Source organism: Sminthopsis crassicaudata, chromosome 2 (genome assembly GCF_048593235.1).
Source record: "Sminthopsis crassicaudata isolate SCR6 chromosome 2, ASM4859323v1, whole genome shotgun sequence".
Lineage (NCBI taxonomy): Eukaryota > Metazoa > Chordata > Mammalia > Dasyuromorphia > Dasyuridae > Sminthopsis > Sminthopsis crassicaudata.
Genome location: NC_133618.1, coordinates 468224615 through 468236705, shown reverse-complemented (window position 1 = coordinate 468236705; position 12091 = coordinate 468224615). Strand labels below are relative to the sequence as shown.

General features: G+C 34.9%; 1 protein-coding gene across 10 annotated transcripts in view; it reads left to right on the top strand.

Annotated features, from left to right (window-relative positions):
- MAPKAP1 (MAPK associated protein 1) overlaps nucleotides 1-12091 on the top strand; it is a 332422-nt gene that overhangs the window by 188479 nt on the left and 131852 nt on the right. For 9 of the 10 annotated variants that reach the window (XM_074293097.1, XM_074293095.1, XM_074293096.1 and 6 more), the window contains one exon: nucleotides 2998-3174. The exons of the other annotated variant lie outside the window; for it this stretch is intronic. In XM_074293097.1, the coding sequence (XP_074149198.1) occupies nucleotides 2998-3174 (177 nt within the window). The remainder of the gene's footprint in view (nucleotides 1-2997; nucleotides 3175-12091) is intronic. 10 annotated transcript variants of the gene reach the window in all.

Genomic DNA, 12091 nt, shown 5'->3' with positions numbered 1-12091 from the left:
ATATCCTTTGACAAACATTACTACTTGCTAATTTTGTATCCCAACGTTTAAAAGCAAAAAGGAAAAGAACCTAGAGATACAAAAATATCTGTAGCAGTTGGTTTAGTGATGGCAAAGAATTAGAAATTGAGGGCATGTCCATCTATTGTGGAATAACTGAACAATTTATTGTATGCTTATTGACATACTAATTTGCTACAAGAAATGACGATCAGGATTCTCTCAGAAAAAAACCTGGTAAGACTTACATGAATTTATGCAAAGTGAAATGAGCAGAACCAGGAGAACATTTGATCAATTGCGTAACTTAGCTGTTTTTAATAATACAATGACTCAAGAAAATTCTCAAGGATTTAGGATGAAAAATGCTACCCATTTCTAGAAAATAGTGGAGTCTGCATGCATATTAAAGCATGCTTATTCTGTACTTTAAATTTTTTGTTTGTTTATTTCTTGCTTTCTTTTACAACATGAATTACAGGGAAATAAATTTTATATGACTACACATGTATAACCTATATGAAACTGCTTGTCCTCTCAAATTAGGGTGAAAGGAAGGTAGAAAAGGAAAGAATTGGGGACTCAAAATTTGAAAAAAAATTAAGTTATTTTCATATGTAATTGGGGTAAAAATAAAACATTGTTTTAATTATTGCTACCATTATATTATAAGCTCTATTAAGATAGGAATGGGAATCATCTAAACTTTGTCTTTAACTAAGCAGAAGGCTAGACATTGAGGCAAGATAGTATAATAGAAAGAATATTGAGGATGTACAAAGACCCTTGATTCAAAATCAGAAAAACTAGACTTGAACCTGACTTTGGCTTTAACCTGCCAAGTGACCCAAGAACAATCTATTTTGTATCTCTGAGCCTCAATTTTCTTTTCAATAAGAGAGAGATAGGGTATGGAGGTGGTTCAGTAGATGGATGGTGTCAGGAAAATCTGAGTTCAAATCTGGTCTCAGGCACTTATTAGCTATGTGACCTAAGACAGGTCACTTCACGTTTTTCTCAATTTCCTCATTTGTAAATTGAGTTAGAGAAGGAAATGGCAAACTACTTAAGCACCCTTGCCAAGATAACACCAAATGGGGTCACAAAAGAGTTGATCGCAACTGAAATGAATGACCAACAACAAGATGGGGATAACCATACTTAGACTATTTGTATCCCTGGCATGTTGTCAAAAAAAAAAAAAAAAAAAAAAAAAAAGTGTTGTGCACCATAGAAGGGTTACTGTTAGTAAGATGAAATAACACTAGACTTGGGATTTTGAGGGCCCAGATTAGTTTTCCATTTTTTATTTATATTGAAGAAGGGACCCCGAAACTCTAAAATTCCTTGAAGGAGATTCTCCCTGGACTCTGTCTCAGTGAGGGACCCCCACCCCAGGGAAACAAGATAAACAGCTACTTTCTGTTATCTAGGTTCAGTCCATAGCTAATAGAATTCCAACTCTATTCAATTAAAGAAACTCAATTAAATTCTATTCAAATTCAGCTCAAGCTGAAACCCAGCTTGTAGCCAAAATTCCTGTTATAAAAGAGCCAATCTAAAATCCTTTTTTTGCAGAGGTTCTAAATATGCCATGCTTGCTATGCCAAGGAGGCTTCTGCCCACTGAATAATATTCTTTTCCAGTGCTACCCTCTCTGTACCCTCACCTGTTTCCCTAATGAGACTTTATGCCTCTCTGTCAAGACTTCTAACCTTACTTCCCAGTCCCTATAATAAACCTCTTTTATCAATCTAGGTTTTTGGGTTTGTAAATTCCTTTACAGAGGATCCCTGCACTGCCAGAAGGGGGTTCTGCAAAACTCCCTACCCTTGCACTGAATCCCAAGGGGGGGTAAGGGAGCCAAACCTCTCCATTTGGTTCCCTGAACCCCAAACCTGCTAGTAGACCATATCATTTAACTCCCTGACCACCAGAAACCCTAATCTCATTTTAGTTCCCTAAATCTAGAAAAGGAACCCCAAAACCTAAATCTCATCATATTTTGGTTCCCTGACTGGGAACCCCAAAAACTAGATGTCCTCATCAATAATGACTTTGGACTTTTCAATCTTGATCTCATTTGTGAAAAGTATGTAATATTCTCACGGGTTATCCTGAGTAAAGCACTTTGTAAATTGTTAAATGCTTTAGAAATAAATAGAGGGGGCAGCTAGGTGGCGCAGTGGATAAAGCACCAGTCCTGAATTCAGGAGGACGCGAGTTCAAATTTGGTCTCAGACACTTAACACTGCCTAGCTGTGTGACCCTGGGCAAGTCACTTAACCCCAGCCTCAGGGGAAAAAAAAGAAAATAAATAGAAGAGTATTGTCATTGTCTTTACTGCTCAATTGGCACTTGTTATTGGGTTCGTAAATTTGTCTTCTCTCTTGTAAGCAGGGGCTGTATTTTATATATTTTTGTATCCATCATGGAGTACTCTCACATAGTAGGTGCTCAGTCATTTATCCAGTAGCTGAATAAAATACTATAACCTACTGTGAATGATTCTGAGTAATAGTGATCCAAGACAATTCTGAAGGACCTATGTTGAAAAACGTCCATTGACATAGAAAGAACTGATGAAGTCTGAATGTAAATCTAAGCTTGCTTTTCCTACTTTGTTTTTCTTCATATTTTTTGGTCTGTATTTTCTTTTGCAACTTTACTAATGTGGAAATAATTCTTTGCTTGACTTCATTTATAATTTATACCAAATTGTTTTCTCAAGGTAAAGAAGGGAGAAAGGGAAAGAATATGAAACTCAAAACTTTAAGAAACATTTAAATGTCTAAAAAATTTTAAGAGATATAAAGTACTTATAAATTAAAAACTGATTTCTTAATTTGTTAAAACTTCCCAATTAAAGTGGAATTTGTGGCAAATAATCAGTTTTTACTGAAGAAAAGCACATCTTTTACTTCTTCTTTCTTTAAGTCTGATTTTTCAGGCTTTCATTTGCATTCCCTAGTTTATTTAATGTTTGTTCCCTTCCAGTGACAACGTCAGTGCTTATTGTCTCCATATTGCTGAGGACGACGGTGAAGTTGACACAGACTTCCCTCCCTTGGATTCCAATGAGCCCATTCATAAATTTGGCTTTAGCACTTTGGCCTTGGTTGAGAAGTATTCATCTCCTGGTCTTGCAGCCAAACAGTCACTCTTTGTTCGAATGTGAGTATTTACCCAGATTTGAATCTTAGCATTGTGCCCTCCTCCCTGTATTTTCTCCTAACCTACTTGAATTTTAACCATATCTTATAGAACAACTGTTTGCAGATACCTGTTATTTGACTGATAGTTAAAACTCCAAACATAAGTGATCACAGTTAGAAATAAACTATTTAGGTAATGTTCCATGTCCTATATAACAAGACTCATAGAGTACCAAAGCTGGAAGGAACCATAGAACATATAGTTTAAAAATGGAATCTTTAACACATAGATCTGAAACAGGATCTTAGAAATCATTTAGTCTTATTTTGCAAATGCAGAATTATTTGTCGAAAGGAAACTAACTTGCTCAAGGTCACAGAGCTAGTTAGTTACAGAACTGATATCAAAAGCCAAGTTCTAATATCCAGTCTAGAGTTCCATTTCTGTCTTAGTATAAAAAAAAGAAAGCACTGTTTGCAAACTGGAATTTTGGATCTGAACCACTTACTACAGGAAATAGACTATTGGCAGTATTGGGCTAAACTTATTCTATTGAAATGCTGTGAAGTGAGAATTCTGTTTCCTTCTTTTTAAGTTTAGTCCATTCTGTACTTTTTAGTCATTTCTTTCTTGTTTGAATATTTTTTTAAAAATCTAACTGGAGCTAAAATTTTTTTTATTCCTATTAGTTGTCTCTTGTTAAGGAGTAGTCTATAAATTCCTAATCATTATTCTTAATTTTGTAACTAACCTATTTCTTAGTCTTCATTCTTAAAGAATATGCCCATGGGAACAGTAGGGGTCCTTTTGCTGCCCCCTACTGTTAGTAACCAGTGATGTTCAGTCATGAATTAGTGAGACTACAGATTTGTTCTTTTAAAAAAAAAATTTTTTTTAACTCTAAAATATTAACTGTGTTTTAAGATATTTATCAAAATCACTCTCATATATTGAATTCCATTACGTGATTGTTTTGGGTCCTCTGAAGTAATTCATGGAATTCTTAGAAAATATCTCTAGCCCTAGAATCATTGATTGTTAGGATGTAGAATACAGAACATGTAAGAAAACATCTAGTACATCCCGCATGTTTTTAGAAAGTCCTAGAATTTCAACGTTGGAAAGCCAGCTACTTCAACCTTCACCTGACAAAAAAACCTTTTTATAGTATGTATACCTGATAAGCAATCAAATTTACCTTCTGTAATAGCCCATTACACTTTTTGATGTAGCCAGTTTTTCTTTAACAGATAAAGAAAATAAATTTTTAATAGCATTTTTCCCAATTATATGTAAAGATAATTTTCAGCATTCAGTTTTATAATATTTTGAGTTATGTATTTTTTCCTCCCTTCTTCCATTCCTTCCTCCCCAAAATGGTAAGCAACTTGATAAGTTATAATGTACAATCATATTAAACATATTTCCATATTAGTTATGTTCTGAAAGTAGAATCAGAACAAAAGAGGACTTCCTAGCTGGGTGACCCCGGGCAAGTCACTTAACCCCAAACCTCAGCAAAAAAGAAAACAAAACAAAACAAAAAAACAAAAGGGAAAATCATGAGAAAGAAAAAAACAAGTGAAATATTGTGAAAATTTCATGCTTTGATCTGCATTCAGACTCCATAGTTCTTTCTCTGGAAATGCATAGCATTTTCTATCATGGGGTTTTGGAATTGTTTTTTATCATTGCATTGTTGAGAAGAGATAAATCTATCCAAGTTGTTCATCACACAGTATTGCTGTTTAGAGTATACAATGTTCTTCTGGTTCTGCTTACTTTACTCAGAATCACTTTGTTTAAGTCCCTCCAGGTTTAAGAAAAGATCATTTTCAGTCAACAAGCATTTATTGAGTATATACTATTTTACACATTGTATGTATTGGGGATGCAAAGAAAGCAAAAACAGCCCATGCCTCCAAGGAGCTGACTTTCTAATGGGGAGACATGAAAATAACTAAGTACATACAGTTCTAAACAGAGCAAATCATTTAGTATGAAGCCCCTATTGTATGTCAAGCATTGTGCTAAAAAGTGGTGATACAAAGAAACAGAAGATTTTATATTTGATCCTGGAGATGATATACATCTTATATATACATATACATAGAATGTGTATATTTGTGAATCCACACACAATTGTCTACATGCAAACACACAAATATAGATACAGTACAGGCTTATTTCTATATATATTATTTGGATTCATCAGTTCTCTTCCTGTTTGTGTTGTCAATTTTAAAGTCTTTATAACTAGTAAGACTCTGTTTACTATCCTCTTCTTCAATCTAACCAAAATCCCATTCAAATTCATTCATTCAGCATATATTTACTATTCAAGAGGCTGAATGAGAGACAAAAATTGTATATGTCATACATAAAGCTTTGGTCATGGAAGTTAGGGAATTCTGGATTTGAATCTGAGTCTGATTCTAAATTACTGATACTAAATTAACCATGTATAAATCACTTAACCTCTGAGAGCCTTTGTTGTCTCATGTGTAAAATGGGGATAATATTTATACTTGGTATCTTACAGAATTGAGGGAAATTACTTCAAAACCTTAAAAGTACTAAAGAAATTAATTAAGCCACAGCCTCCTATCTTCAGGAATCTATAATCTAATGGGGACATGACATATATACAGATAAGTAAAACTTCGAATGTGATAAGTCTGTATGAGCAGTGTAAATTATTGTGAATTTGGAAATTCACAGTATTTTCATCTCTTGCAATACATTCAGCAAGCATTTATTAAGTACTTTATTGCATATTAGATGTTGAGAATACAAAGACAAACTGAAAAAAAAAGTTTTTACTGTCAAGAAATTTAACAGTTTATTAGGAGGATATAACATGTAAATTACGAAGAATTTGAGGAGAGAGAGGACTTTAAAAAAGGACTTCTCATAGGAGGGTGGGAGTACCCTTAAAGCTTAGTCTTACAGCTAAACTTTCCTTGTTATTCCTTCTGCCCCAGATTAGGATATGTGTGCTTTGCTAGGAGGGTAGAAGATGGGATACTGAATTTAGAGAAGAACAAATAGGCAGAGAAAGCTTCATTCAGAAGGAGGAATTTAAGGTGGGCTTCAAAGGAAGACTTGTTTTTCAATCATTTTAATCATGTTAGACCCTTTGTGATTTTGAGATTTTCTTGGCAGAAATACTGGAGTGGTTTATTTCCTTCTGTAGCTCAGCTTACAGATTAGGAAACTGAGATAAACAAGAGTACATGATTTGCCTAGGATCACATAGAGGCTATCTGGGGTTGGATTTGAACACAGGAAGGCAAGTCTTCTTGATTTTAGACCCAACATACTAACCATTATGCTACCCAGTAACTCAGACAGAGGAAGAGTAGAAGTCAAAATGCATCAGATCCTTTACATTTACTTCTGGCATGTGTGTTGTAAAGGTCTGTCACGTAAAAGTCAAGGTTTTTAAATTCAAGAGAAGGAAGTAAATGCATTTGTAGTCCTGAGGAAGAAGCATTGGATTTAGAGTCAGAAGACCTGGCTTAAAATCATGGTGGCTATTTCCCACCTGTGTACAAGTTATTTAACTGTTTGAATCCCCAAATTCCTTATTTGTAAAATGAAGTAATTAAAGTAGTTGTTTTAAGCTCACATTGAACTCTAAACCTATCATTCTCCTTTGCTTTTTATCTTTCTTGTCTGCTCCCATTGTTGGGTGGAATGGATAAGAGACATCAACCTTGCTATTAATTGCTAATACTTATTAGTGCTATATAATGGAGAAGAACATCAAACTAGAAACTAAGAGACATGGGCTCTGATGGCTGTTATTCACTTGCTCTGTAACACTAGGCAAGTCCCATCTCTCTGGACAATTGTTTCTTCATTCAGAAAATAAGGGGTATAAACTCAGTGATCTTTAAGGGTCCTCCCAGGTCTAACATTCTGTGTAGTAATCTTAAAAAATTAAGAACATCACTAAGAGTTGAACATTAAGCAAAAAATATTATATCCAGTGGCAGCTAGGTGGCGCAGTGGACAGAGCACCAGCCCTGAAATCAGGAGGACTTGAGTTCAAATGTGGTCACTTCTAGCTGTGTGACCCTAGGCAAGTCACTTAATCCCAATTGCCTCAGCCCCCTCCCCCTCAAAAAAAAATTATATGCAGAACAACTCACATAGACAATCTAGTACAGTCTAGTCTCTCCGGACGAGGCTGATGTCTCTTATCCATTCCATCCAATAATAGGATCAGACAAGAAAGATAAAAAGCATCATTTCTTATGTTCTGTTGTATTCTAATGGATTCACATACCTCAATTAGTTTATCTGTATCTCATTTATGGATGCCTCCTTTGTTTCTAGTTTTTTTTTTTTTTTTTTTAACACCACAGAAGTGCTACTATGATCTTTGCTCTTTCTTCCTTTGACCTCCTGTGTATATACCTAGTAGAAAAATCATTGAGTCAGAGGGTGTAAAGAGTCAGATTAATTTTCTCATATAGTTCCAAATTATTTTCCAGAACCTACCAGTTATATATTAATGTGCCTGCCTTCCTAGAACCCTTCCAACATTAAATAATTAGGTCTTTTTGCATTTTCGCTAGTTTGTTTTGGTTTGTTTTTTCTCTTTTGGAGAATTTTTATATGGTTGCTGATAGATTTTTCTTATCCTGGTACATTGATTTTGTTGGTATAAAACACTTTGATTTTATATAATTATGATTGTATATTTTAGCTTCTGTGATTACCTCTGCATCCATTACCTGGTTTGGAATTCTCTCTGTACGGCAATTGTAAAAGTTATTTTCTTCCATTCTACAATTAGTTTTTTTCAAGTATAGCTACAGGTTTATGTTCCTTGAGAGCAAAAAGCATGCATTTCTTACTTCCCAGAGCATCTGAATTGGACAGAGTAAGTGTTCGAATATTTGTTGAATGAATGCATGCATGAATGAATGAATGAATGAATGAATGAATGAATGAATGAATGAATGAATGAATATTAAGTGTCACATAGGTTACTGCCAGGGCCCTTGGTAAAAGTTTTTCAAATAGGGAACTTTTCCTTTGTATCCACCAGTCCTCTTTCTGAATTTTTCTCCCAGCCTACACCTTCTCTCCACTGCTTGGGGTACCCATTACCTTTTTTGCTGACCACCAGGTTGTCACAGACCTCCATCTCTTAAAGCCCACTCTAAAATTCTCTCTGCTTCAGTATCACAATCCAAATGACTCCAAGAGATATTCAAATAGGAATTGTTCCTGTAATCATAGAATGAAACATGAATGATACTATTACCCTCACAGGCTATTTGGATTATAAAAATATTTAACCCAATATATTATATAACCCAAATATTATAAAAATATTTAACCCAAATGAATTTGTTGGGAGAATGAGAGGAATTTTTTTTTCTTTTGAGCCAGGGAGGACTTCAGTTATTCGTATGGTATTCTAGTTTTTATTTGCTCTAGGGCAGATTGATTTTTAAAATTTAGAAAGATCTTAGAGGTTAACTAATCCAACCCCTTCATTTTAGAGATAAAGAAATGTCTAAGGAGTAGAAATTATTTGTATAAGATCACATAGTGAAGATCACAAGACTAAAACTCATCACCCTTGATTTTAGTCCAAGCCTTTTGCTGTTATTACACAGCTGTGGTAGAACTTACATGTTGTGAAACAGATTTCATGGCTACACAGCTCTATTTCCAAGCTGCTATTTGATATTACTGTAAATAAACAAAATGAAGTTAAGACTACAATCTGTATTCTCTGCTTTTCCTTGAAGGCACAGATCTTACTCTGGCCCTTTTTCAAGAGACAGACATTCCAGAGGGCAAAACACATGTGTTTAGTTAGTCTGACCTTTCCAATTTTTGAAGCAACATAATTAATGCTTTCCTTCTTTATTATTTACTTCAGTATGTCTGTCACTTTAAATAGACACAAAGAAAAGTCCTTTCTTTTCTCTAGACAGCAACAACTGCCAAAACGGAAATCAAGTCAGATTCCCAAACATTCAATCATCCAGACTGCATATGTTCCTTTTCTATGAATGAGGACAATCTGGACAGTGGAAATGTTTGTTAATATAATAGAATGAAAAAGAACAACACACAGTTGGTTCTCTGAGACACAAGCAGATAAGAAATACTCCATTAATTTAGATCCACATTGATAGTTTGAGCTTGATTATGTTTGATCATTGGCCATTTCTTCTTATTAAAGTGTTTTCAAAGGTCCCAATATATAAAACCAGTAAGAGTAGAGCTTATTCCTTAGTTAGCAGATTTAGGCCAATCAGAAAGCCATGACTTTTTAGCTTACTTAGAACAGAACCGCTTAGATCTAACTTAGTTTTTCTTACATTTCTTAGAATTTAGAGCTGTAAAGAATCTCAGACATCATTGAATATCCTCATAATCTAGGATTTACAAGTCTGGAAATAAACATGTAAGAATAAAAATTAAAATAAATACAATAATACAATAATACAAATAAAATACAAAATGTAACTGGCCTCTTTTCTCTCCCTGAAAAAACAAAAAAAGCCCAAAAGCTTCAATAATTAGTAGTAAGATAAAATCAATTTAATTTTTACTCATTCTTTAAAGCCTAACCTAAGTACCTCTTCCATTAAGAATGATCTTCTAGTCAGTGATCACACCCACACCCACACCCAACATACTATTTGATTTTTTTTAACAGTAATTAATTAGTATATATAATTATCGTATTATCATGGAGGTACTTAGCTGGCTGGCATGGTAGCTAATGCACTGTGCCTGGATTCAGGAAAGGCTGAGTTCAAATCCTGCCTCAAACACATTTATAGCTGTGTAACTCTGGGCAAGTTATTTAACCTCCTGTGTCCCACTATCTCTATCTGTAAAATAGATATAAGAATAGAAGCTACTTCAGGTTGTTGTGAGAGTCAAGTAATTTAACATATGGAGAGTGCTTTGCAAAACATGCTGGCTGTTGTTATTATATTAGTACTTTAGCCTCCTTCTAGCCTGTGAACTCCATGGGTCCAAAATATCATAGGTAAACTTTGTTTAGACCCCTGTTCTGAGCACAGAGTTCTGTACATAATAGACAAATTAATTGTTGTTTTCTGAGTTAAACTAAATTGGATTGAGTAATCATAGTTATACTCAGGTAAACAAGGAAAAGGCTTTGAAAATTAGATTTGCTTTCATTTCATACAGCAGCAAATCTTAGAGGTGAGTCATGCAAATGAACTTTTCTCCCTCTGGAAACCATTGTGTTTGACACAGCAAAACTTTCAGCCCCACTGAAACTAAAAATGTACTTTATCAAATTTGTACATCATAATCATGGAATCACAGGAACACTAGACGATACCTAAAAATGTTAAATGTTAAAATTGATAAGTGACCTTAGAACATGGAATATAAGAACTGGAAGGAACCTTGGAACACAGAATATTAAAACTTAGAATGTTAAAGCTGGAATAGATCTTGTATTATGGAATGCCTAACATATTATACAGAAAACATATATTCTTTGTGGCAGAAACCTCTTTCAGTCTAACATTCTTTGTTCCCTTGTTCAGTTGTTTTATGTTCTAATGTCCTTTCAGTTTCTTTCAGATATTCTGTGGTTTCATGAATTTTTCTTATGTTAAAATACATTTGTTATAGTATATATTTAAAAGGTATTTGTTTGGGGTTTGTGTACCCATTGGTCACATTTTTACTGAATACATTTCATTTTGTTTTCCTGTCTTCATACCTTCCTCTCTACCTCCCTTTCTCAACTGAAGTCTCTCAGTTGCCGCTCTGTATGTGTCAGGCTAGTGACTTGTAATGTTTATTAATACAGTGTCACTCTTGCTGTTGGGGGAAAAAAAATGATGTTTCTCAGAAGCTTGTGATAAAATGTGGCGTTTGATTTCAAGATCCTGCCTACACTGTATGTTGAATATATTCTCAGATGTTATGCAGTTCACTGATCTGACAGTTATGGAAACCCCGCCTGGGGATCCCATTTCAGCAGGACATATTTGAGCAGAAACAGTTTGCAAAACTTTACACACTTTAACTCCTGCCAAGGCAAACTGTTAGCCACTTGAGTTTGTTATAAATACCCAGTGGCAGTGGTTGGAAGTAGCCCATGGTGTGTTTTATATTCTGAACTGAATGTGAATGTCTTTGCAGTTCTATAGAGTAGTAAATAATTGAGTTTGATTAGGGAGAGGGACCTCATTATCCCCCACCTGTGCCCAGCTGGAAGGGGAGGGTCGAAATGAAGCCATTAGCTGTCTCTCTTACTGGCAACTCAAAGAGCTCAAATACATCTGTGTCTTATTTTCTTTTCTGGCACAATCAGTCGCATGGGCTAAGCAGGCATGACCGAATTTGGCAAGTTTCAAGGACTCTGGCGAAGTTACACAAGGAGAAGACGGAGGGCAGTCGTTTTGGCTTCTCTCTGCCCATTAGTCTGGCAAGTTCTGCTTTTGGAAAATGTCCATTGTGAAAGGGCGTGCTTTATCCAGTGTCAAACATCGCTTGTGAAGACAATGAACTTTGATCTATTTTTAAAACTTGTCAGATCAAGTTAAACAAAATGTGGTATTCACACAAGTATAAACTCTTTTTGCCCATGCAGTTATTCCCAGAAGGCTTGCTTTCAACAACTATAGGCTGTAATTATTATGTGTAATTTTCTCTCTTTCTCTCCTTAGATATTTTCACTTTGTAACTAAGGGACAGTGTATAGAGTGTCATAGTAATCAGTGAAGGTTCAAAATAATTGCTAAACTTGGGAGGATGTGGATATTGACCTAGAAGACTCATGATCATGGAAACAGCAGCAATGCAATATCAAGACTTCTGAACTTGGAGTCTGGAAATCAAAGCCCACATCTGAGCTGTATCACTCACCCTTGGGACCTTGAATAAATGGCTTCACTTCTCTCAGACT